A 25,085-nucleotide genomic window follows, 5' to 3' on the forward strand; every position below is an offset into this window, starting at 1 on the left:
AAAAAAATCAAAATCATTTTAGTTTACACTCGCTGGCTATCGTACCGCTTGATGCTCCCACAATGAACTAGTGTGCATAGCCCTTCTGATATTTTGTTACATAGCAATCGAACCATATTTGGAATCCAATTTTGGATTATGACACCATGGTCCAATATGCATGGTTCGACTCTACTTGGCTACGGTTTGATATTTTTTTTACCACACACGAGAGCTACTCTAAGTACCACGGTATCTCGAGCTTCTTCCAATGCATACGTTTCGAGGGAAATTTCGTGTCAATGTGTTCCCACTTGTCCCTTTTTTATAGGTCAGGCAGTTTGTTCATACTTCATGCATGGGGTAGGTTCATATAAATAGAAATGGGAAAAAGAAACATTTGATTTGAGAATAGGCATATATGTTTTTCAAGAAAACTAAACTTTATATTACATTTTTATCAACACTATTTAAAATTAAACAGAAATAAGATACATCGTATATTCCTATGCATCTGAGCCGAAGGAAAAGAGAATGATTTACTGGAGATGTTCGCTGGTCTGGTTCCAGCGAACCAGCCGGCTGGTTCTCCTCCGGAGATTCAGCCAGTTTCAGTCGCTACAGTGTTTTTCTCTCACAACAAACCAGCCGGAACAGTGTTTTTCAGCCAAGTTTCAGACCAGCGAACGGGGGGCCACTGTTGCATAGTTCAGCGATATCACGTTAGTTTACACTTGTTGGCATACCACTTGATCCTTCCATCATCGGCTAGTGTGCATAGCCCTTGTAATATTTTGTTCCATAGCAATCGAACCATCAGCCTGTTCGTTTGGTCGTAAACGATCGTAAATTTCCAACCAGAATAGTATTTTCTCTCACACCAAACCAGCCAGTAGTAATAATCCATGATTGTATACGATCGTTTCAGCCCCAGCCGAACAGGCTGCATATTGAAAATCTGATTTTAGATTCTAACACCATGGTTCTCATGCTCTGTCAATTCGATTTTCAATTCATCGCACGCTATAGAACTGCTCTAAGCATCAAGATATGTCAAGCTTCTTCCAATACATACGTTTTTTTTGGGTGGGGTTGGTGGTGGGGTGGGGTGGGGGGAACACTTGTTCCCACTTCCTTCGGAGGTCAAGCAGTTTTATTCATACTTCATACATGATATATTCATATAAAAAAGGAATTCAAAAGAAATTGCTTGAAATTAGGCTGCAGATCTACTTCGCACGAGTACACACAGGTGCACATGCGCACCGTGTAAAGTTTCTTTCAACAGATACTCCCATTGTCTCCCCAAAAGTTGGGGGGTATAATTCGATTAATTTAATAATTCCCAAATCAGGAAAAAGAAATGAGAAGCGTGGTGGACCCCGGCAGCAACCACGAAGGCTCCAGACGCCATGCCGCTCCCTTCCCAGCACGCGTCAGCCGGAAGCCGACCGTCCCACTGCAGCTGGGCCCCACCGGCAAGCGCCCGTCGGCGTCAAACCAGAAGCCGATAAATAGCCGCGCCGGGCGGGGAGAGGTGGCGCTCCTCACCGAGTCACCGGCTTCGGCGGCGTCGCCTCGCACCACACCCACCGGCCACCGGTCCACCACCCACCTCTTCTCCTCCTCCTCTCTCCACCTCGCGAATCGGAGGCCAAGTACACTGCCTACCCAAGCCCCCGGACCGGGAGCCAAGAGCAGAACAAGTAGTACAGGGGGTGTTCTCTGCGACGGCGAGGACGCGAAGCGGACCGGATCGCGGCGCCATGTCGCTCGACGAGCTCACCGACAAGGTACGCCGGCTCCTCCCGATCCGTCCGCGCTAGCTGCGCTGGGGCGACTCCTGGTGGCGGTTCGGGCGGCTGGGCGTCCGATTTCCGCCCAATTTGCTTCGACGGAGTGTTTGGTTTAGCTGGTTCTGATGAATGCGTGGTTTCCGTGTGGCAGGAGCCGTCGTCCTCCGAGGAAGTTCAGCTCGCGCCGTCGGATTCCAAGTTCCGGAGCCTCAGCCCTGCGCCGATTCCGATCCCAGCTCCTCCGAGCGTCAGATCATTGGTCGACTCGGTACGTGCAGACTTGTATAGATGGCCCAAAGGAATGTGTGCCCGCTTTGAGTTCGTCTCGCTCGTAGCTTTGTTCTTCGTTGTGCGATTGCGTAATAAGGGCGGCCAAGTAACTAGCTGGAGTGTCCTTGAGTTTTACGTCTTCTGTTTTTGTCGTACAAGTGTTTTAAGTAACTAGCTTATCTTGCAAGCTCGGGGAGTTCCTGGACCAGAAATGCCAATGGGCTTGACCTCTTTTCCCCATTTTGTGGGGAAAAGAGTGATTCCGGTGTTTTTAGTGTAATTTGTTTAAAAACGTGTTTAGTACAGACATTTGCATAATATGTGAAACTTGAATTTGTGATTTGATTTCAGCTAGAAAGTCGCACCAATTGCAAATCTGAGTCATGCACATGAAAATATGAGGCAAAATCACTTAGTTACCTTACTTGTAGAAAACCTAACATATTCCAAGTTTAACATTGCATCAGTTTGCAGTTTGAGCCTATTTAAGCTCTGAGTTAAATAAACCGATCAGCATTTTGTTGGGTATTGATTATGGAGTTCAAAAGTTTGGTGAGTCTAAGTCTGAATTTATCTGAAAACCTCTCAACGTTTTATCTGTGAATCAAAACTAAGCTAAATATGTCATTGCAATCTTAAACGACTGGATACATTTATTTCTGGAGGCAGTTGATATATTCACAATGAAAGGAGAGAGACAGTTTTTTTAACAGTCGTCAGATGTCCCATTGTTTTACATTCACACTGACACACCTGCTTGTATTTTAGGTTTCTGATGAGAGAGTAAATATAGATGTCGTGGCCTCACATCAAAGTGAAAATGGATCCATCTCTACAGCTAGCTCTACTGTTTCACTAGAATCAGAGAAGGCAGCATATGGATTTCTTGCTCAAACTCCTGTCAGGTCAACTGATGCACACCTTGTTGAGTTTTCAGAAGCTATGAGAAGTAAGGATAGACATAGTTTTTACTTTGATTGAAGCCTAAAATGTTCTACAAAAATCCAAAATACGAACCTTCCATTTACTATTAAAATACTAATTGTTATAAATTTATGTGAATTTGAAGCTGTTGCAAAAGCCTTACGACGAGTGGCTGAAGGGAAGGCTGCTGCTCAATCAGAGGCAGCAGAGTGGAAACGTAAGTATGAACTAGAGACAGCGCACAAGCAGCAGAGTAAAATCAAAGGTGAGATTTGTGCATTTGCTATTGATGATTTTACTTCTAGTGAAACAATCTCATAATTTGAGCGATCCATTAACTATTGCTTCAAGTTTTTTGTTTGAAAACTTTGGCAGGAGCTCTGCCTTTCAATTAAGATAGGAATGAAAGAGCTATTGCTTCAAGTTGCTATCTATGTTTTGCATTCTTGATGGTTTAGTTGGTGACGCAACCACAAAATTCCAAGCAGGTTGCTACACATGCGTAGGCCCATCCGGCAAGGGGTATGGTTGGTCTTTGTTTGTGACTTGAGGGTGTGGGGGTTATCATAGCATCATCGGATGGATCCCAAAATTAGACACACGTATTACATTGTGGAATACTATAATATTGTGCTCTGCATATATACTATTTGTTTCTCTTGAGCAACTGGAGTTCTATCTTGTGCAGGCTACAACAGTTGTATCAGTAATGACTTGGACAAACTGGCCAGCCAACTGACTCTGGAGACACCTGCACCTGATCAATTAGGATGTTGCGGTAAGCATGGTATATGTGCAGATGAGGTTCTGCAGGACGAAGTTCCTGGAGCTATCCCAAGATCTAATCACAAGGTGGTGGGGAGAAAGGCATCATTTAAACTTTCATGGGGATGTAATGGGGATAAAAATGGTCAGCATAAGCATGATTTTGTGTCCTTTGAAAAAGGTGATATAACAACCGCAGAAAGGAGCAATAAGCAGGTTGGTCCATTTGTCATGTTCAATTCATTTTGGAATGGCAGATAGTTCTAGAAATTTTTACCAAACAACTATCACACTTTTGCTCCTCTCTCTTCCAATGATGACAAATACTTCGCTTTCAGATCTTACTGAAATGGGAATCACCACCACAAACAGTGCTTTTCATAACCAAACCGAATTCCAACTCTGTGCGTGTTCTTTGTGCTGAAATGGTCAGGTGTGTTCTCTTCCCTACTTTGCACCACCACTACTTATCCATTAATATACTTAGTAATTTTTCCATAATTCTGAATTACAAATGCTGTCACACTGTACCATATGAAAACTAAATTGTCTTAAATGACATAATTCAATATTTTTAGAAATCAGCACCCTTGATATGTTTTTGTGCCTGATGAATCACAACTTACATGGGTTATATGCTAGTATGCTACTGCACAGGCAGCCTGTATATTGTGCTCACGCCATTGAAAGGTTTTGAATTATTTTTCCGCAGATGGCTTAGGGAGCATAAAAATATAAACATCTTTGTTGAACCACGTGTTAAAAAGGAACCTCTAATGGAGGATTCCTACTACAACTTCGTCCAAACATGGGATGATGGTAAGAGGTTTAACTTATGTGATGCGCTTCTTCCATGTGCTCCAGATTAGCAGTTCAGGACATAGATTACTCAAGAAGATATTTTTCCTTTTTGTGATGGGAATTGAATAAATTAATTAATAAGGTATAGTAATTTGGAGAGTGTTTATGGATAGCTTATACATGCTTTTGCAAGACACTAGTGGTGCTTAGGTTATATGAAGTTTCTGCCTCATCTTGCTATTTGTATGTTGATGTTCTGTTGTCCAATTTACCCATGTAATTTGCAATGCATATTACTATTGTGGAGAGAGTTTATGGATGCTGATGTTCTCAAATCCAACCTTACTGGTCAGACCACAATGCTCTTTTTAGTAACACATTCTTTGGCCTAAACTGCGCACAGTAAAAAAAAAAGACAGATTGGAAGGGAGAGATTGCCCCCTCCAACATATTTATGAAATATGGAGGAAATGAACCTGGGTTGGCTACTGAGCACAGTATTAAGCTGTGTTTGTATCACTATGAATGATGCAGAACTTGTTTGAGTCGTGCATGTTGCATGTGCAGCAGCAGCAGCTGTCTTACAGTTGTAAACCTTAGTAGTACTCCTACATTTAATGTTTTCAAAAAAACTTAATACATTTAGCATAAAAACATACTTTTCCTCTGTAGTTTTTTATTCATCAACATTCTTCATCTTCTACTTTTGTATTGTCGTGTTTTAGATCTATCTAGATTGTTCTTGCAATCATTCTATTGAGATATCACTTCCCGTGTTCTGGCCAACTCTTATAGATGAGGAGATAAAGATGCTGCATACGAAGGTTGATCTAATTGTAACTCTTGGCGGTGATGGAACTGTTCTGTGGGTACGCATCCATTTTGTTTTATATTTCAGTTGTGATGCACCCTTGCAAAATGTTATCTGGACTTTGAAGCTTCTTTTTTTAATCCATTTTGATATAGTACCTTCAGTTTCTGAGGTTCCTATTTCTTCCCTTGTCATGTCAGTGTGGAGCTTCATCCTACATATTTTTTAAGATTCAAAAACAAATTATTACTCCTGTGATGATTTTTTGAATATGTGGAGCCTTAGGAGGATCACATGGACCTTGGAGTCAGTTGATTGGCTTTGCCTCAACCAGCTAAACTTTGATCTGATCCGAACATTTGGACGATAAACTATTTCACAGAAACTCCCATTTTTGGACAATGCATATAGTTTACGTGGTAACATAACATCCGAAATCGAAGGTCTGTAGAGATCCCTCCAGGAATGGTCATGACAATGTGCTGTCCAAGCCAAATTTTGGTAGTCTTGCTTTTCTATGGAAGATGGCAGTTCTTATTCAGGTGAATTTTCAATGATAAAGTGAAGAGTACTAATACAATTCACTGTGGGAACCACCTTAGTAGCTTACCTGTTCCATATTTTAGATGTTTTATTTAATGTTAGTATTTTGCATGTTGCCTGTCTGCCAACTGCTGGACAGCTTGAGTGTCTATGCTTATTCTGATAATATTCTCGTATGTTTATTTGGACTTGTACTTTCACTTAGTTTTATTTTACTCAACTGCTCTCCAACTGAAACTAGAAATTTTCTGGATCCCTCTTAACAGGCTGCATCATTGTTCAAAGGACCAGTTCCTCCAGTTGTTGCATTTGCCCTGGGATCACTGGGCTTCATGACACCTTTCCGTATCCTTTACCACCAGTGCTAACACACTCTATGCAATAATAAAAAAAACTCGACCGGGGGGGTTAAGACTGCCCCCGCAGCATTACAAATAAGAAGAAGGACCTTTTCACCCGGCCGAGAAAACCCCCGAACCCCCGCCCCCACCCTTACACGGTGGCTTTCCGTCGCCCAAGTGAGAATTGGGCCGGTGCCCCCCCCCCCCCAGTGCTTTGGTTATGGGGACGGATGAGGGGATTTTTTTTAACCTCAGCCTGAAATTCGCTCCCACGGGGAGTCGAACCTAAGACCTGAGGAGTGCCGCTGGGTCACCTAACCGTTTGAGCTAGGCGCCCTTTGGCGCTCTATGCAATAATAACCTAGAACAGCTGGATTTTACTGGATCTCGGAAAACCTATTTCTGTTGGACAATAAATTGCATGTGAAGCTTTCTTCTATCCAATTGACAGTCCTGTTTTTATCTATTGTGTTGTCCTTATCCTTTTTTTTCAGCAAGTGAGCAATACCGTGAGTTGTTGGACAATGTGTTGAACGGGCCATTTAGCATCACGCTGAGAAACCGAATACAGTGTCATGTAATACGTGACGCGGCAAAGGATGAAATCGTGACTGAGGAACCATTCTTAGTGTTAAACGAAGTTACAATTGACCGAGGAATATCATCTTACCTTACCAACCTGGAAGTCTACTGTGACAGTTCTTTTGTTACTTGTGTACAAGGGGATGGACTCATCATATCGACTACATCTGGAAGTACAGCATATTCATTAGCAGCTGGAGGGTCCATGGTTCATCCTCAGGTATGCCCCAATTGATTTATATGGCGTTTATTTGACCAATTTCAGTCAGTAACGCTTGGATTGTTACACAAATCTTCTTCCAGCGGCTCAGCAATCAGCATTACTTGTCCATGCTGCCATTTCATTGTGGTTTCTAATGTGTAGCCGGCGTTTGCAGGTCCCAGGGATCCTTTTCACCCCAATCTGTCCGCATTCCTTGTCATTCAGACCTTTGATTCTGCCTGAATACGTGACTCTGCGCGTTCAAGTGCCGTGCAACAGCAGGGGGAATGTCTGGGCATCCTTCGATGGCAAAGATCGTCAGCAGCTATCGCCCGGTGACGCCCTGATCTGCAGCATTTCTCCTTGGCCCGTGCCCACAGCCTGCCTGGTGGACTCGACCACCGATTTCCTCCGCAGCATCCATGAGGGCCTCCATTGGAACTTGAGGAAATCCCAGTCGTTTGACGGCCCGCGTGATTGATTCAACAGTTTTTTCAGTTATATATCAGTCCAGTGCCAGAATTCAAGCTGGGAATCCTCAAAGTGCAGCTAACATCAAGAGGAATAACTGTACCTACTCGAGGGTGCTCACCTTTACCGTTCCATTACTTATATATCCGTTCCATTACTTATATATATATATACAAAGTTGCGTGCGTTTAGATATGAGGTATAGTGCAGAGTCCAAATATATAGCCATGGCCATGCATGCGTGTGTACAGGTTTCTGTGCTTCAGTGCTCGATTATAGCACACGTGGCAGAAGATATGTACACTGATTTCCGGATAAAGTATGGGGTGAGATAGATAGGTATGGATGGCAACGACTGAATATGTTGAATAATACACCACCAGCGTATGCATGTATACATGTGATCTGCTCCCCAGATCTGAATGAAATAATCCGCTAGCCATACAAGATGAGTTGTTTCTGTTACAGCTTGCAGTCTTGCGATCTGGGCACTTTGTGACGACTGATGGGGAAGGCTCCGTCCCTTTTTCAGCTTCCATGCTGATAACTGAACTGATGAATGGAGTCATGGAGTGGGCATGCTCTGCTGCTGCTCCTGCTCCTGTGACGGCCGGATGGGTGCCTGCTGCCCACTTGGAGTTGAGGGGCGAGGGCGATCGGTCACGCGTTTTGAATCCGTGACCAGGATTAACAAAAGTCGAGTAGCTTTCGACGTGATTCTGCGGCTGCTTTTGCGTCGTCGCCTCAATCGCCGTGCGGTGTCGGGTTCCGGCGAGCTGGATTCCTCCGGCGACCCCACCGTCCAGCATCACAGTGGCATGGTCATGGCCAACCCGAGGACCGGAGAACGTGAAGTCGTTTGTTGCTTTCCATCTGTCCAAACCTACCCCCCGCTCGCGAGTCACGGGCAATCCAATCCAGCGACGCGCGCGGCCTGCATTTTCTGTTCCTCCCCTCCCCGCGGCTCCGATGGATGCCTCCACCATGCACACTCCCAAAACACAGCTCGGCGCCGGTACCACTACACTACCCCCTCCTCCTCCTCATCTACTGCCAGCCACCGTCATCGCCACCGCCACCATATCTATCCCGTCCCGGAAACATTCTGCACGCGGCAGCCCCGCACCCGCACCTGCAGCAGCAGAAATGGCCACTGTTACTGCCACCTCCCCTTCTCTCCTCCTCCTCCACCTCCTCCTACTGCTCCTCATTGGCGGCGCGCTGCCAGCGACGAAGGCCGACATGCCGATGACGGTGAACGAGGAGGTGCTGGGGCTAGTGGTGTTCAAGTCGGCGCTGTCCGACCCGACCGGCGCGCTGGCCACGTGGACGGAGTCGGACGCCACCCCCTGCGGCTGGGCGCGCGTGGAGTGCGACCCGGCCACCTCCCGCGTGCTCCGCCTGGCGCTCGACGGGCTCGCGCTGTCCGGCAGCATGCCGCGGGGCCTCGACCGCCTGCCGGCGCTCCAGGACCTCTCCCTCGCCCGCAACAACCTCTCCGGCCCGCTCCCGCAGGGCCTCTCCCTCCTCGGCTCCCTCCGCTCGCTCGACCTCTCCTACAACGCCTTCTCCGGCCCGCTCCCCGACGACGTCGCGCGCCTCGCCTCCCTCCGCTACCTCGACCTCACCGGCAACGCCTTCTCCGGCCCGCTCCCGCCCGCCTTCCCGCGCACGCTCCGGTTCCTCGTGCTGTCCGGCAACCAGTTCTCCGGCCCCGTGCCGGAGGGGCTGGCGTCCGGGAGCCCGCTCCTGCTCCACCTCAACGTGTCCGGCAACCAGCTCTCCGGCTCGCCCGACTTCGCCGGCGCGCTCTGGCCGCTCGAGCGCCTGCGCACGCTCGACCTGTCACGCAACCAGTTCTCCGGCCCCGTCACCGACGGCATTGCTAGGCTTCACAACCTCAAGACCCTCAGCCTCAGCGGCAACCGGTTCGTCGGCGCCGTCCCGGCGGACATCGGCCTGTGCCAGCACCTCAGCACCATTGACCTCAGCGCTAACGCGTTCGACGGCCACCTCCCTGACTCCATCGGCCAGCTCGGCTCGCTCGTCTACTTCTCCGCGTCCGGCAACCGGCTCTCCGGCGACGTCCCCGCTTGGCTCGGCAAGCTGGCCGCGGTGCAGCACCTGGACTTATCCGACAACGCGCTCACCGGAAGCCTGCCGGACTCGCTTGGCGACCTCAAGGCGCTCAAGTACCTGAGCCTGTCCAGGAACCAGCTCTCCGGGACCGTCCCGGCCTCCATGTCCGGGTGCACCAAGCTAGCCGAGCTGCACCTGAGGGGCAATAGCCTCAGCAGCAGCATCCCGGACGCTCTGTTCGACGTCGGGCTCGAGACGCTCGACGTGTCGTCCAACGCGCTCTCGGGCGTCCTGCCGTCCGGCTCGACAAGGCTGGCGGAGACGCTGCAGTGGCTCGACCTCTCCGGCAACAAGCTCACCGGCGGCATCCCCACGGAGATGTCGCTATTCTTCAAGCTCCGGTACCTCAACCTGTCCCGTAACGACCTCCGCACGCCGCTGCCGCCGGAGCTCGGCCTGCTCCGCAACCTGACGGTGCTCGACCTGCGTAGCACGGGTCTGTACGGCGCCATGCCTGCCGACCTCTGCGAGTCCGGTAGCCTCGCCGTGCTCCAGCTCGACGGCAACTCCCTCTCCAGCCCCATCCCCGACAGCATCGGGAACTGTTCTTCCCTGTACCTCCTGTATGTGTTTACTACTGTACTTGTGTTGCGTTGCAATTTGCATGTGTGAATGTGTCACGATCACGACCGTCTGAGTTCTGACGACGGTTTGGTTTATGCATGCACGCAGGAGCTTGGGGCACAACGGCTTGACGGGGCCGATCCCGGCGGGCATCTCGAAGCTGAAGAAGCTGGAGATCCTGCGGCTGGAGTACAACAACCTGAGCGGCGAGATCCCGGCGCAGCTGGGCGGGCTGGAGAACCTGCTGGCCGTGAACATCTCGCACAACCGCCTCGTCGGGCGGCTGCCGGCGTCGGGCGTGTTCCAGAGCCTGGACGCGAGCGCGCTGGAGGGCAACCTGGGCATCTGCAGCCCGCTGGTGGCGGGGCCGTGCATGATGAACGTGCCCAAGCCGCTGGTGCTGGACCCCAACGAGTGCCCGCCCGGCGGGGCCGGCGGCGGCTACAACAACCTGGAGACGAACGGCGGCGGCGTGGGGGCGCCGAGGAAGCGGCGGTTCCTGAGCGTGTCCGCCATGGTGGCCATCTGCGCGGCGGTCGCGATCGTCCTGGGGGTCATCGTGGTCACGCTGCTCAACGTGTCGGCCCGGCGGAGAGCCGAGGCGGCGGGTGGTGGTGGCCCTGGCTACGACCAGAAGAAGGAGGTGGACGAGAGCATCGTCACCAGCAGCTCGACGGCCAAGTCATCGTCGCCGCCCGGTGGAAAGAGCAGGGGCAAGCTCGGCGCCGGCAAGATGGTGACGTTCGGTCCCGGGAGCAGCCTCCGGTCGGAGGACCTGGTGGCCGGCGCCGACGCGCTGCTGAGCAAGGCGACGGAGATCGGGCGCGGCGCGTTCGGCACGGTGTACCGCGCGCCCGTGGGCGACGGCCGCGTGGTGGCGGTGAAGAGGCTGGTGGCGGCGAACACGGTGCGGTCGCGCGAGGAGTTCGAGCGGGAGGTGCGCGTGCTGGGGAAGGCGCGGCACCCGAACCTGCTGCCGTTCAAGGGCTACTACTGGACGCCGCAGCTGCAGCTGCTGATCACGGACTACGCGGCGCACGGCAGCCTGGAGGCGCGGCTCCACGGCCGTGAGGAGTTGCCGCCGATGACGTGGGAGGAGCGGTTCCGCGTGGTTTCCGGGACGGCGCGGGCGCTGGCGCACCTGCACCAGGCGTTCCGGCCGCCGCTGGTCCACTACAACGTGAAGCCGAGCAACATCTTCCTGCTGGACAATGAGTGCAACCCGGCGGTGGGCGACTTCGGGCTGGCGCGGCTGCTGCCGGGGAAGCTGGCGGACGGCGGCGGCAGCCGGTTCCATGCGGGCGGCGGGATGGGGTACGTGGCGCCGGAGCTGGCGTGCCAGAGCCTGCGTGTGAACGAGAAGTGCGACATCTACGGGCTGGGCGTGCTGATCCTGGAGCTGGTGACGGGGCGGCGCGCCGTGGAGTACGGCGACGACGACGTGGTGGTGCTCATGGACCAGGTGCGCGTCCTGCTGGAGCACGGCAACGCGCTGGAGTGCGTGGACCCGGGCATGGGCGGGCACGTCCCCGAGGAGGAGGTGCTGCCGGTGCTGAAGCTGGGCATGGTGTGCACGTCGCAGATCCCGTCCAACCGGCCCTCCATGGCGGAGGTGGTCCAGATCCTGCAGGTCATCAAGGCGCCCGTGGGCGGCGGCGGCAGAATGGAAGCCTCCTCCTTCTGATCCATCCTGACTGTCAGTCACGAGTCACGAGTCACGAGTCACGACCAACCAACAACGTCGGGCCGTCCGTTGGGCGTTTGCCATGGCATGCAAGCAACGGCATCTCTCATCCCTGGCCTGGCCTGCTGCTGCGAGGCTGGTTCGGTCGGCGGCAGCCTGCGAGTACTGTGTGCATTCATGCTAGTGTAGCATAGCAACCACAGGTGGGCAGGTGGATGCTCCATCTCCTTTTCCATGCATGCTCATTCATTCGGCTCTGTCACTGCTGCACCGTGTACGTGCCAATTTGGCAATTTTCTCCTCACCTCGCTTTTGGATGGATGGATGTCAACTCATCTCAGAACGCCGGCCTTCTTCCACTCACTCATGTCATGACCGTTCTTACAGGTTCACACGTACGGCCCTGTTCGCTTGTTACTTTTCACCTCGTTTTTTTTTTCCAGTCGAAACAGTATTTTTCTTTCACACCAAATCAGCCGGAACAGTGTGTTGACTTATTTTTTCAGCTAAACGAATGCGCCTACGTCTCGCCGGCCGGTGGCGGTGGGTGAGCTGCAGTTGCAGGCAAGCAGTGGCAGCCAGCGTTGCTACTGTAGTTCTTCCTTGTTGTCTTGCTCAGTCGCCGTCTTGTTGCCATGATGCGCATGGAGTAACAGTAATTCAGTTGAGCTCCATCGAGGCATGTGAGCGCACAGCGAAAGTGTGCGTTACGTGAGTCCGGGCCTGGGGTCCACCAGCCCACCCCACGGCAAAGCATCAGGGTATCCATGCTGCAGTAGTGCAGTGGAGGAAGGTAGATGCGGACAATGCAACACCAGGCTCGTCTGATACGGAATAGATGCTGCTGGATACATAACATACGGCAGCTCTTTTATCTTTCGTCACCTAACTGAATCTACAGTTACAGCTTCTATACTACTAGATGCGTTCTGCGAGCAAGACAGTTATCACAACTTCCAAACTGGAGGGGCATGTTTTGCCACAGCTTGCGGATTGCATCTCCCTTGTCTTGGTCTTCGCTGTTCCCATCTTCGGTTTGTATTGTATCCAGATAGTTACCTACATACTTACCTTGCCTGATCCTCGTATTTTTACCGAGTTTTGGTGTGCGAGACAAATTTTAGATCCCCAGCACAATTGAAATGTGACTTGTCCTAATTCTAGTTCTAGTTTTAAGAATCCAACAAACTTGCCAAACGATTTCACGAAATGATTTCAATCCATCGTATCTCAGTAGGACAATTTTTTGGTGCAACATTTTTTTGGGGTTGCCCTTCCCTCCCTTGCGATACCGCGGCTCCGATAGGAAGGCGTCGTACGCCGAGAAGGAAGGTGGGATCGTGGGTCGTCGTTCCCTTCCTTGCGCCTCCGCGGTTCCGTGCGAAAATAAGGAAGGCGGGATCGCAATCACCGACGAGGCAATCAAGCACCATCACAATCGATGGGACCTGCATCCCTGCTCCGTGACGCGCGATGAGACCTGCCCCCCTGCTCCGTGACGCGCGACGCCATCCCGTCCTGCCCGTCTCAATGTCGCCAATGCAGACCTAGCGCCCTCCACTGCCTCTCCCCCGCCAAGCCGACGTCCCGCCCCGCCCCGCCCCTAGCCGGCTCTACGCAGCCGCCGCAGATGGGACCTGGCCGAGGTAACGGCCCTGCACCTGCCCTGTCACGCCGGCGTCGCCGCCCCATCCCTGTCCCTTCACGCGCGTCGGCGCCGCTGGAGGTTGGATGGCCGGGACCTGCCGACAGCGGTTGCGCGGAGAATGGGGTCAAAAGGGAGTATGTGGTCACCAAGGCAGTCGTGGAAGGGTACCTGCCGCCGCCAGTCATCGCGGGGATCTCGCTGCCCCCGCCGAGGACACATCGCTGGCCGGATTTAAGGACGCCGCCGCTGCAGCGGTGACAGTGGTAGCAGAGAACAAGGCCATGGCACCGGCGAAGGCGCCAGCCAAGGTGAGTTCTGCCTTCACCCGCGTCGATTCCTTTTCCCTCAAATTCTTCTAATCTCCTCGATTATTCCTGTCTCAATCTGATTGGGCGCCAGTTTGTGGCAAGCTACTCAAATTCGTACGTATTGTCTATTTTGTTCTTGTCACAAAGTTGTGCAATAATTTTGTGATGCTTCCTATCTGTGAAAGAAAAGGGGAGAACGCTGTGTGGAATAGGTTTGTTCAGGCTTGGAACATGTTAGAGAGGAAAAGGGACTGTTTTTGTTCCTGCAGGAAGTTTCTGTTCAGGCTCGCCCTATGAAAATTGCTTGCTTAAGAAAAGGAGAACGCTGAACAAGTGTAAAAAAAATGCTTCAGCATAAACCTTGCAATTGGACTCTTTAGGCACATACCTCAGTATGATTATGTTTTAGTTGCAACACTTATTCCTAATCTCCTGTCATGTTCTCTATTCTTTAGGCACATGTCATTGCGTGCTTCCTCCCTTCTCGTCATGGTTGCGCTGCCACTAAGATACGTCCATGCCTTATGCGTGTATTTTGCTATGGATTGTTGCTGCATTCATACAAGGCCTCACACATGCGGACACTTGTGAAGGCTATGAGCCTATGACAATTTTTTATCTTTGTTTGATTTTTATTAAGAAAATGAATGGCTTCAGAAGTTATGGAACTTGCAGTCGACCAAGAATATAAGAACGAATAAACAGACTTCAAATATTTGAGAAAATATGAATACATTATCTATGCTATTTTTAATGATTACTCAACCATGTAAAGGAGGAGCAGTGGGAAGAGCTTAGGCGAGATATTGGATGATTCCGGCTGTGGTCGAGAAGAAGGCGAGTTTGGCGTGGACACCTGTTGCTCGCTGGTTGATGGTAAGGTCCTTCCTTGAGTGATCAGTTAGTTGAAGTTTGACATTGTTTTGTCTATTCAGATGATTCAACGATCGCTGCCACTCATTCACAAGGCAATAGGAGATAGGCTTCACTGTATTTTTGTTGATGATTTGCTCATTTGACAAAGGTAAATACCGCGTGGTAGTTATTAGTTCTGTGAATGTGTCATTTTCCACCTGCAGTAATCCAAATGTTTTGTGAATGTATCGCTTATCTTATTTCACCCTTGGGAGTATCATGTACACATGTCATTATTGTGGCACAAATTTTTGTATTCCTCACCTATGCTGGGCACTTCGACTCATGCCTGATATTTTGGCTTGTGTCATAGTACACAGGTATACTACATAACTTGTATCTGTATTTTCAATCTGTGCCTCCTCTGAACCTTTCAATGCTGATGGTGGCTGTATAAATGGTTTGCTCTGTGCTTTTTGGCAGACACTTGAAGAACATGTGAAAGTGAAGCTCGCACAATTTTGTCATATTCCGGTAAAAATGTTGCCTGGTCAAGAGTTTTTTAAAATAAATCAAGTCCGCATCATGCAACGGCAATGCTGACTTTGATTTTATTTGGCTGATACCAAATATCATTAATCTCCATGATGTCAGAACATTTGGCACATCCCTTTGTTGCTCAGAGTATGTCATATGAAATTATTTGTATGCATGATTATCAAATTCTCATTTGACATGGTTAACCTGAAATCTTTTCTCTTTATAGGACCAGAAGCCCATGAAGCTATTTTGAAAGTGCTAGACCTTCGGTGGTATACCACCCGACCAAAGTATTAATTATAAGCTCTTCCAGTTGTCTTCATTTCTAGGAATACTTACATGTATTATTTCTTCATGCGTGTAGCGTGGTCAGAGTTCTCGAAAACCCCAATTGTCTCAATGGACTGAAAAAGCCAGCAGATGTGACAGATTGAAATCTCTGGTTGGTTTGTTGATCATTTTAACTGTTGTTCCCAATACCGAATCGACTCTCTTAGCTTATATATAACAACCAGTGCTTGATATTATGGCATGAAAATCCTTTTCAGGTTAGGATTGCTATGGTTGGAAAGTATACTGGCTGTTTCCAATACCGAATCGACTTTCTTAGCTTATATATAACAACAAGTGCTTGATATTATGGCATGAAAATCATTTTCAGGTTGGGATTGTTATGGTTGGAAAGTATACTGGCCTGTCAGATTCCTACCTATTTGTTATCAAGGTGCCATTACTATTTTGTCTCATAACACAGATACAATTTTGAACTAAACTGGTGGGCCTTATCTGTTTCTTCATCTTCTGTCAAGCTCTTTTGCATGCGTTGGTTGCTTTGGACATAAAACTTGTGGTGGACCGGGTTCCTTCCTGTGATCTTGAAGATTCTATAGCAGAAGAGGTTAGTTTTATTTATGCCTTATCAATTCTTCTTTTCTATATCTTAGAGAATTAACTGACTAATTGGGATACCGTCGCATTTGCAAATTCATGATGCCTATGAAAAAGCATGGGAGTCGCTAAAGGTAAGCATAGAATGCCCTCTTGTGACATGCCACTAGCCCACAATATAGAAATCTGAACGAATTTTTATTTGCACCTCAGGGTGCATATGGTGTGTTGGTGCCAGGAGGTTTTGGAGACAGAGAAGTCCAAGAGAAAATTCTTGCTGCAAAATATGTGCGAGAATTCCGTATCTTGCCATTTGCTTGGGCATGCAAATTACAGTGATTGAGTTTGCACGTTCTATCGTGAAGTTGCGTGAAGTTGCACGGTGCTAACAGTACAGAGTTATCTTTGTATTCCGAAGTGAGGAAACAATAAACAAATGTCACTTTAACGTCGGTATTTAATTTACAGTATTGCTTTCTTATTGTGCGGTCCGTGTGTTTTTAGTACAAAAGTTTTACTGTTCCGTAGTAACGCACGGACACGCTATGTAGTAAGCATTTCTAAAGAGAATCTAAGTCATAAACGTTTATATAAGAACATGAAACGCTGCCAAATACGTCCGGATTTCACTCATCTCATGCAGGTTAACTAGCTCCTGAAGGCAGGCAATCCAGCAGCGGTGGACACTTCGGGCTGCATGCTCCCTAGCAGGCGCCATGCATCATATTTGGTTCGTCTAGCATATCAGGTCACTGTCGTCTAGTATACTATTTGGTTCGATCCCACTTTCACCTTTTTTTGACCTGTCAGTTTTAATTTACTTAACTCCGTTTCTGAACGAAAGGAGAACCCTTTTTTCGATATGCCACTGTTTCGTTGCACTGTGGACCTGTGGTATCATATGATTGACCCCGTACCTAGTGCGTCTGTGCGTGCGAGAAGAATAGTTGCCATGCTCAGCAGTCAGCAACGCGCTTGTATTGCGATCTACTGGTATCCAGGTTCCAGGTATGCAGCAGCGTGCAACGCTATCCACAGGGCCAAAGACCCTGATCTGCAAGATTGCACCTACACTGCGCCTACTTTTTACTACTTCCTCCGTTCTGACTTATAAAATATTCTGATTTTTTTAAATATATAATTTTTATTATATACTTAGATATATATTATATCTAGATGTATAAGAAAAATAATGTATCTAAAAATATCTTATAATTTGAAACGGGGGAAGTAATATTTTTTTAAAAGAATGTGATTTTAAAAATCCTTCGACTTTAAAAGATTTTGCAAGTATTCTACAGATGTACACATAGTACTTTCAAGTTTTAAAAAGTAAATAATGTAATAGCTATTGACTTTTTCTGATAAAGATGGTCCCATCCTTCTAAATTATAACATATTCTGGTTTTTCTAGACATATTGTTTGTACCATATATCTAAATATAATGAGTATCTAAATACATAATTAAAGCTACGTATCTAGAAAAAAAAAGCCAAAATATCTTATAATTTGGAATATAGGGAGTAATAGTTATTGATGTTTATGGTTTTTATTTAATTAGTTAAGTTCTGGTCAAATTTTGTCCTAACGACAAGTTTTTATTATTATTCTTTCGAACAAAGGGACTATGCTGGAGATGCTGGTGATTTCAGGCTTTTAATATCATGCATGGTCGCTATTGTGCCCGAAAGTTAAACAAATCCGGGAATATGTCGTTTCAGTACTTTATCACCCAACCATTTAGAGCTTTCATTTTGAGAAACAAGTGCTGGAATCTGTCCCTGCAGTCTGGAGCACATAATGTCATTCCCTTCAGAGTTTGAAACTGGAAGCGAGATGCTGAAGCTTGGGGGTGACGGTGAACTGGTAAACACAGCTGAGTGCCTGAGTTACAAGAAAAAAAAATGTTGGAATGTTGGTTCGCGACGCAACAAGGCAGAGACCGACATCAGAAAACGGCAGAGGGTCTGGTCAGGTAGGCACTCATCAGGCCGGCATTAGTTTTTGTCTTCTCGCTTCTCGGTACCAGCAGTGTCGCGGTGTCACTGATAACCGCACAGTGCCGTGCCATGAGGCATGAGCTGACTACCTAAGTCAGGGTTTGGGTTTTCAAAGCTACCACACGTCTCGGAACACGGGCCGGGTCACAGACAGAATTTTCTACAGGAGATTGAGACAACAGAGCAACGCCACACCAGAGTGCTGCTAGCTGTGGTGAACGGGAAAGCTTTGTCTGTTTTCTTGTTGTTGCACACGTCCATATGCTGCCGTGCCGACGCTCTAGGTTTTTTTTTCACCCTTCCTTCCCTTTGCTCCGCGCCACTGTAAGTGGTACTCGTCCTAGTAGTGCGATAAGCAGTTTTGAATATCTATTTTATTTGAATTTTGAACTTGAGAACACCTATGGTCGACAGTGCTGTCGTTGCTACTTGTGTTCTTCGCATGTACTACCATGCATTATTGGTTGTGGAGTACCAATGCCAGTAAAAGGGACAAATATCTCTTCGGCATGTTCGTTGGTTAGTTTCTGAGCTGATAACCCCGATTGGTGCTGGTTTGTTGTAAGAGAAAAACACTGTTGGCTGGCTGATAAGCCATGATTGAAACCAACCAGCGAACAGGCTGCTTGTTTCATTGCCATCTCACTAAGGCCTCGTTCGCTTGTCTTAAATTTGGCTTGTTCGACTTATTTTTCCAGCCGGAACAGTATTTTTCTCTCACAATAATTCAGCCGGAACAGTGTTTTTCAGCCAGTTTCAACCAAAGTTCAGACCAGCGAACGGGGCCTAAGTTTGTTTTTGGAGTGTGGTACAAATATCACATTGGGTAGTACACCCACACGCTCTAAGCACATGTTTGGAATTTGGGTTTCAAGTTTAAATGATGAACAAAGATCTATATATACTTAGTTGCATCTTCTACTCCATGTTAGACGCTGCGGCTCGGCAGCAATGACATGATTATTGACAAGACACATATCAAATAATGTAAGGAGTTTAGATTGTAAACGTAGGCTAATTATATATAGTAGATGACAAGAGCATCTACTAGCAAAATAAATGCTAAAAGGGGATCATAAAAGATTCAAATATTTCAAATCTAGGAACCATAAGATAAAACATGGTTTTAGGACAATCTGGAAGTGGTCTCACTTTTTTGAAGGTAAAACAAAACTTCTCAGATTAAACCAAATTCTAGGATTTTTCAATTGCACATTTTTGGGAAAAAAATATTTGGATTTTTTTTGAAGAATATATATTTGCATCTTGGTTTACCCTTTAAACTATCGACGTAGTTTGGTTTGTTCCCGTTGTGAACGACATGACACCACGTCGTTGGATAAAATTGACGTATAATAAGTCGCTCAGAATGAAAAAAGCAAAATGGTTCTATAAGTTGTGGAGAGGACCAAAATCAGATTTTATACATGAGAGAGTAAAGTTTGGATACTGCAAATAGTGGAGGCCTGGAGGGATTAAAAGGAAATTTTACAAACTATCAATTCGCAAGATTGTAACTTGGTTAAGAAATCTCGACTGGACATTTGGACCTCTCAGGTCCCCTTGCACGGTATACGTGGGCTTTTCCGTCCAGTGTGCGAGTCTACTCTGGAAGCCCAGCTGAGCGAGGTCTACGGCTCGCTCCAGCCTCCAGGAGACGCAAGGCCCAGCAGGCGAAAACAATAGCGCGGCCCATCAGTTAGGCACCTAACCACCACCCTGACCAACGTTTTGACGTCGGCAGACCAGGTGCGGAAGTTCAGACCCAGCCACGGTAGAAGCTACGATAGCGTGCTGCGACGAAGCTTTATCACTGGCAGCAGATTTGAACTTAGAGAATTTACATTGCATTAGATTGGTCGGTCGTGGTGAAAGGGATCGATGTAAGGGTAGCTATGTGCCATTAACATCACAGTTCCGAAGGAAATCTCAAACAGAAGAAACTTTTTGTGCATGAGAGGCTCACAATTTAGCTAGATAGATGTTCCTTATCTCTGGATGTAGGACGACATGTATGGCTCCTTGAGCCCGTTGAAAGCTTTATTGTGCCCTTTATCACCAATCATCGGTAAAGTCGATCGTTCCACTAAAGAAAAAGTTATGGACTGTGGAGCAGGCGACAACCGCGCCAATACTGCCCAATCCAATCCGCGGGCCGGCGGGCACGGGCCACCCGCTCGCGCGCGCCCGCAGCATCTTAAAAATTCGGCCCGGCGCGCCCGGGGTCTCCTCCTCTCCAACCCTGGAGGCTGCTGCAGCGTCGAACGAATCGTCGTCCCGTTGGCTGGCTAGCCGCCACACCAGCCTTCGCTGCCTCCCTCGTAACGTAAACCTCGGTGGCTGGCTGGGTTGACGGCGGCACCAACGTTTCCCTCGCCACCTCGGTGCCTCCGTCCCAAAGTTCGCCCGCCCACTGCTCGTACATAACCCCACGGTACCATACGGCGCTCCCTCTCGCTCGCGCCCAGCGCCCCGCCCCGCCGCGAGCCACCCTGCTCGCTCGCCTAGTCGACACGCCATGGCCCTACCGCCGTCCTCTTCGGCGTCTTCGCTCTCCGCCGCGTCAGCACAGCCGACGCCGCTCCACCTCCACCTCACAAGCCGGGCACCCGGCCGCCTCCCGCTGCTCCCCTTCTCGCGCGCCGCGCTCCCGCCGCCGCTGCGCGCCCGCATTCCGCGCACCAACCTCCCGGCGGCCCCGGGCACGCCCCTCCACCGCGCGCTCCCACCACCACCCTCCGCCTCCGCCTCCTCCTCCTCCTCCTCCTCCTCCATCGCCGGCGGCGGCTTTGGCAGCGATGAAGCCGACGATGGCCACAACCACCACGGCGGAGACGGCGGCGGCGGCGGCGAGGGTGGTGGCGACGACGGCGGCCACAACGACCACGGCGGTGAGGGTGGCGGCGACGAATCGCCCGGCGACGCTCGCGGGGAGGCGCTGTTCGTGTTGGCGCAGCTGGGGCGGAAGCTCGACACCCTGCCGTCTGATCTCGCCGCCGCCATCGAGAGCGGCCGGATCGGGGGCGACATCGTGAGCCGCTTCAGCGAACTCGAGGCGAACGGTTTCATCAAATGGCTCCTCCAGTTCGAGGGGTTCAGGGAGAGACTCCTCGCCGACGAACTCTTCCTCACCAAGCTCGGCATAGAGTGCGTCATCGGTCTCGTCGCCAAGGTCACGGTCACCTCTCACACCCTCCTTTTTCTATATATATTTTTTAATATTTTTCGAGAACGTGCGCTGCACTAGTTTCATTAAGTAGTTTCTATTTTTTTTTAAATGAAAACAAATACTACTCCTGACAGTTCTGTATTATACTGTAGTGATCAATTGCGTCGAGCTGTGTAGTGCTAATTTGACTCCTTTTGTTCAGACTGCGGCTGAGTTGCAGAAGAGGGGGGACAATTTCTTCAAAGAGATTGAAGTTGTCATATCTGATGTGGTACGCCCGCTTAACTGTGCTTATCTCATATCATCCAACTTGCTTCAAGCTTCAGTATGCCTTCGTTTTGGTACTAGTTCTCAACCAATAGCGCATTAGATTGTTAAGTCAGGACAAATCTGCACTTTCATCTTTGCAGCAACTGTATAAGGTTTGGAACTGAAATGTGAAAACTGGCAAAATTTTATAAGTTGATACATACTACTCGTCCAATTTTTCACTTTACATCCTAGATTCCCTGCCTGCATGTATCTTTTTAAACTTTGGCCATTAATATGTTTAAAAATATCTATACTAGTAACACAAAATTACAAGTACTGTAAAAGAAAATTAACCAAGGGAGGTACATTTTTTTTATATACAAAAAAAATTCTGAATAGTAGCTGGTTTATGTGGTTGGTTAAACTAGCTTTACCAGTGGGCTCTTTATCAGTATCTACATTTCAGTAGTGTTCTTTGTCAAAAGGATGTTGGCTATCGCTGGGGACTATAACAGTAGTGGCAAAATTTGGAAATAGGGTCAATTTCATCTAATGAGGATGAGACTCACTATTTTGTTAAATAATCAAGTCTGGAAACAAAACAATCACAATATCCCAAATATGTCAGAGCCCTGGCTTTTCCATGGAACCATCCTGTTCATTTCTCATTCTTTCATTGTTACTGATGAGACATGCCAATCTTTGCAATCTCAGGCTAACGGAAGACCTTAAGATCTACTCTCTATCAAACAGAACATATTTTCTGTGGTTTCACTTCACTAATTATAAATACCTCACTATCTGATATCACATGATTGTACCTTTCTACACTGAACATTTAAACTCTTCTGATATGGAATCTAATTCAGTTGTTGCTTCTGATACTACCTAGGTCATGGCGATTGTTGCGGATGTCATGCTTGTCTATCTTCCTGCTCCAACTATTGGTTTAAAGCCTCCACTTGCAAGAAATGCCTCAGCTATTGCCAATTTTTTCTCTAGCTGCCCTGATAATGCTTTCCAAGTAAAGCAACCGTTTCCCTTTTCCTAGAGTTGAATGAACCTCCTATTTCTTTCCCTTGTATTCGAAAACATGTTATGCGACTTTTTTGCAGATTGCTCTGGCTGGAAGATCATTCACACTTGTGCAGAGGCTTGGAGCTTTTGTGGTACTGTAGATTAATTGCATTCGATTGTTAACTATTTTATGATAATCATAGTTATCTGGATTTATTTGCAAGCCATGTTGATCAACTAACAGCGGCTGCTTCTTTCCAGAGGAATGCTGCAAAGCTTTTGGCAGTGGGAACTACTGCTTCTTTTGTAAGTTTGTTTATCTCATAGCTATTCTGTGATGATCTTCATTAGCAGTCTCTTTTGATCTTTTGCTAGAAAATTGCCATTCTCTTTTCTGAGCGATATACAGTTGAACATGATCCTGTTACGAAGAAACACTTCTTCAAAACGGGAATTATCCGCTAGCAATATGTTATTGTTATGCATGCAAAATTTATTTATGTATTAGTTAGTTTCATCTCCCTGAATTAGTTCTCTAAGCTTGCAATGCCTATGAATTTGTCATCTTCCCAGATTGGCACTAGTGTCACCAATACAGTGCTCAAAGCAAAGGCGGCTGTTAATAAGGACCTTGAGGATGAAGTTGTGGAAATTCCAGTTGTCCAAACTAGTGTTGCCTATGGTGTATACATGGCAATTTCTAGTAACCTCAGGTAAACAGAGTTCCTACATATTTTAGCATACAAGACATACTTAAGCTTTTGAATTTATGACTGATCATCTTGTTTTGCTATGAATAGCCAGAGAGAGTAAGCGTGTCAGTTGAATTGGCAAACTTGATTTCCCCCCCCCCCCCCCCCCCCCCCTGAAACAGATCGCAGCTGTGAAACATGTAGCAAATAGATACAGACGATGTTGATGTTAACAATTTGGTTTGCCATTCACAGTTTCATTCGTATGACAAAATTTATATACTTCATCAGGTATCAGCTTCTGGCTGGTGTGATCGAACAGAGGATCCTGGAGCCGCTGCTGCATAACCAGAAGCTACTACTGAGTGCAATGAGCTTCATCGTTCGTACGGGCAACACATTCCTTGGCTCTTTGCTGTGAGTAACATTCACCTCACCGGAAATTGAAATCTTGCATCCTGCTTTTGCTGTATTTGCTTACTGGTGAACTTTGTGAACAGCTGGATTGACTATGCCAGATGGATAGGCGTCCAAAAGGCTCACGATCACGAAGAGGCCTAAAAGTTCTAGCAGCTTGTCTGCATGTTCTTCTGTCACTGGGCATGTTCACAATACCATCGATGGCTTGCCTGCCTCTAGAATGCCGCTCTACTCTTCATTGGATTGGAGCCCCCCTATATATAGGACAAATCCCAATTTTGTTCGGAAAACTACAAGTAGGGATATATCCGTCGAATTCTCGTATGCAACGACAACGTCGTTTTACCCCTCAACTTTTCTTTTCTAGCTTGCAACTTGCAACAAGGGCTGTCATTGTTCAAAATTCAAATATATGTTACATTGGGAATTTCATGCGACTTCCTAAACTCTAGGAAGTGTCGCTTGTCCTGTTTCATATGTACGTATGCATTGTAGCCTTGTTGTATTTCCTCAATGCCTTGGTTGTTTTGTCGGTTAGAGTTCTTGACAACTGTTAAAGAGATTCTGTCGGAGTATACTCAGGGTCGCCTTATTACCAGACAAACGGAGATGCTGCCCCGACAACATGTAAACTGTTAGATCCGTTCACTGGTAGTGCAACATGCAATTAGGAAATTGTGATCCTACTTTGCCATCTTATTATTTTCTTCACGGAACAGCTACTCTAGTGCAACATACAAATAACAACTATCGCTAGAATTCAATATTCCATTCCTATTAACATTGAATTATTGTCTTGTTTATGAACCTTATGCATCTGATACCATCATTGCCGTTTGTAGCTCTATGCAGCACGGAGAAGGATACGGATACGGCAATTTCCCAGAAAATACGATACGCAATAATAAAAGGGCGTACCCAATGCAGAGAGCTTTCGCTCTGTGCGGGTTTTGGAGAATGGTGTCAGTGGCAAGCCTTACCCTCGCCCGTGCAATACGAGGAGACCGTGACTCGAACACGTACCTTCAGATCACAGGCTACCGGTTGCACCAGACCCGTCCTTCAAAAGTCTACAACTTGAGTACTGTAATCACTAATCATTAATTCAGTACTCTACGTGCAATCATACATGATATAAACATCACCAGATCACTAATCATTTGTTGAATCGTCCTCTCCCCTGCATCGCGGGAGCTGGCTGCGGCCATGGCGAACTGGTGGGTGCTCCCGGTGCGGCAGTTTCGGGGAGGGGAGAAGTTGAATGATGGCACGCAGGGGGCGGAGGTTCGTCGCCGGCGGCCGGCGAGCGGTGGCGCATGCCCTGCGTAGGAGGCGGCGATGCTGGCCGTGGCTATGGCGGACTGGTGGGTGCTCACCGGCGCGGCAGTTTGGAGGAGGAGGAGAAGTTGATTGCTGGCACGGA

The 25,085-nt window shown here is 48.1% G+C and overlaps 4 protein-coding genes across 9 annotated transcripts; all 4 read left to right on the forward strand.

Annotated features, from left to right (window-relative positions):
- Positions 1-1,408: 1,408 nt before the first annotated feature.
- On the forward strand, positions 1,409-7,821 carry LOC136457143 (probable NAD kinase 1). The gene is made up of 11 exons (XM_066457186.1): positions 1,409-1,772; positions 1,927-2,043; positions 2,814-2,994; positions 3,115-3,234; positions 3,658-3,950; positions 4,073-4,167; positions 4,447-4,553; positions 5,331-5,404; positions 6,156-6,234; positions 6,725-7,032; positions 7,190-7,821. The coding sequence occupies exons 1-11, from the start codon at positions 1,746-1,748 to the stop codon at positions 7,493-7,495; spliced, it is 1,707 nt and encodes a 568-aa protein (XP_066313283.1). The 5' UTR covers positions 1,409-1,745; the 3' UTR covers positions 7,496-7,821.
- A 232-nt stretch (positions 7,822-8,053) lies between these two features.
- On the forward strand, positions 8,054-12,235 carry LOC136457142 (probably inactive leucine-rich repeat receptor-like protein kinase At3g28040). Its single transcript, XM_066457185.1, has 2 exons — positions 8,054-10,187; positions 10,297-12,235. The coding sequence occupies exons 1-2, from the start codon at positions 8,455-8,457 to the stop codon at positions 11,870-11,872; spliced, it is 3,309 nt and encodes a 1,102-aa protein (XP_066313282.1). The 5' UTR covers positions 8,054-8,454; the 3' UTR covers positions 11,873-12,235.
- Positions 12,236-13,189: 954 nt separating this feature from the next.
- LOC136457145 (uncharacterized) lies at positions 13,190-16,598 on the forward strand. 6 transcript variants are annotated; one of them, XM_066457188.1, is made up of 12 exons: positions 13,190-13,828; positions 14,284-14,322; positions 14,602-14,704; positions 14,764-15,063; positions 15,167-15,217; positions 15,338-15,367; positions 15,450-15,513; positions 15,588-15,665; positions 15,772-15,947; positions 16,033-16,121; positions 16,229-16,245; positions 16,325-16,598. In XM_066457188.1, the coding sequence occupies exons 1-4, from the start codon at positions 13,604-13,606 to the stop codon at positions 14,808-14,810; spliced, it is 414 nt and encodes a 137-aa protein (XP_066313285.1). In that variant the 5' UTR covers positions 13,190-13,603; the 3' UTR covers positions 14,811-15,063; positions 15,167-15,217; positions 15,338-15,367; positions 15,450-15,513; positions 15,588-15,665; positions 15,772-15,947; positions 16,033-16,121; positions 16,229-16,245; positions 16,325-16,598. The 6 variants fall into 6 exon arrangements, 1 of the variants encoding a protein (XP_066313285.1); XR_010759685.1 differs by having other exon boundaries at positions 13,193-13,828; positions 14,284-14,704; positions 14,764-15,217; positions 15,450-15,495; XR_010759686.1 differs by lacking the exon at positions 14,284-14,322 and having other exon boundaries at positions 13,195-13,828; positions 14,604-14,704; positions 14,764-15,217; positions 15,450-15,495.
- Positions 16,599-20,342: 3,744 nt separating this feature from the next.
- LOC136457144 (protein RETICULATA-RELATED 4, chloroplastic-like) lies at positions 20,343-24,176 on the forward strand. Its single transcript, XM_066457187.1, has 8 exons — positions 20,343-21,284; positions 21,484-21,552; positions 22,426-22,557; positions 22,649-22,702; positions 22,812-22,856; positions 23,124-23,263; positions 23,534-23,659; positions 23,743-24,176. The coding sequence occupies exons 1-8, from the start codon at positions 20,631-20,633 to the stop codon at positions 23,801-23,803; spliced, it is 1,281 nt and encodes a 426-aa protein (XP_066313284.1). The 5' UTR covers positions 20,343-20,630; the 3' UTR covers positions 23,804-24,176.
- Positions 24,177-25,085: the final 909 nt, after the last annotated feature.

This window comes from Miscanthus floridulus, chromosome 6 (genome assembly GCF_019320115.1).
Source record: "Miscanthus floridulus cultivar M001 chromosome 6, ASM1932011v1, whole genome shotgun sequence".
NCBI lineage: Eukaryota > Viridiplantae > Streptophyta > Magnoliopsida > Poales > Poaceae > Miscanthus > Miscanthus floridulus.

Excerpts from the sequence above, each read along its gene's own strand:
- LOC136457145 (XM_066457188.1), top strand. The coding sequence starts at position 13,604 with ATGGCCGGGACCTGCCGACAGCGGTTGCGCGGAGAATGGGGTCAAAAG. Across the intron at positions 13,829-14,283 it reads CGGCGAAGGCGCCAGCCAAG|GCACATGTCATTGCGTGCTT; the intron begins GTGAGTTCTGCC and ends TCTATTCTTTAG. Across the intron at positions 14,705-14,763 it reads CTGTTGCTCGCTGGTTGATG|ATGATTCAACGATCGCTGCC; the intron begins GTAAGGTCCTTC and ends TTGTCTATTCAG.
- LOC136457142 (XM_066457185.1), top strand. The coding sequence starts at position 8,455 with ATGGATGCCTCCACCATGCACACTCCCAAAACACAGCTCGGCGCCGGT. Across the intron at positions 10,188-10,296 it reads TGTTCTTCCCTGTACCTCCT|GAGCTTGGGGCACAACGGCT; the intron begins GTATGTGTTTAC and ends GCATGCACGCAG.
- LOC136457144 (XM_066457187.1), top strand. The coding sequence starts at position 20,631 with ATGGCCCTACCGCCGTCCTCTTCGGCGTCTTCGCTCTCCGCCGCGTCA. Across the intron at positions 21,553-22,425 it reads AAGTTGTCATATCTGATGTG|GTCATGGCGATTGTTGCGGA; the intron begins GTACGCCCGCTT and ends GATACTACCTAG. Across the intron at positions 22,558-22,648 it reads GCCCTGATAATGCTTTCCAA|ATTGCTCTGGCTGGAAGATC; the intron begins GTAAAGCAACCG and ends ACTTTTTTGCAG.
- LOC136457143 (XM_066457186.1), top strand. The coding sequence starts at position 1,746 with ATGTCGCTCGACGAGCTCACCGACAAG. Across the intron at positions 3,235-3,657 it reads GCAGCAGAGTAAAATCAAAG|GCTACAACAGTTGTATCAGT; the intron begins GTGAGATTTGTG and ends TATCTTGTGCAG. Across the intron at positions 3,951-4,072 it reads CAGAAAGGAGCAATAAGCAG|ATCTTACTGAAATGGGAATC; the intron begins GTTGGTCCATTT and ends CTTCGCTTTCAG.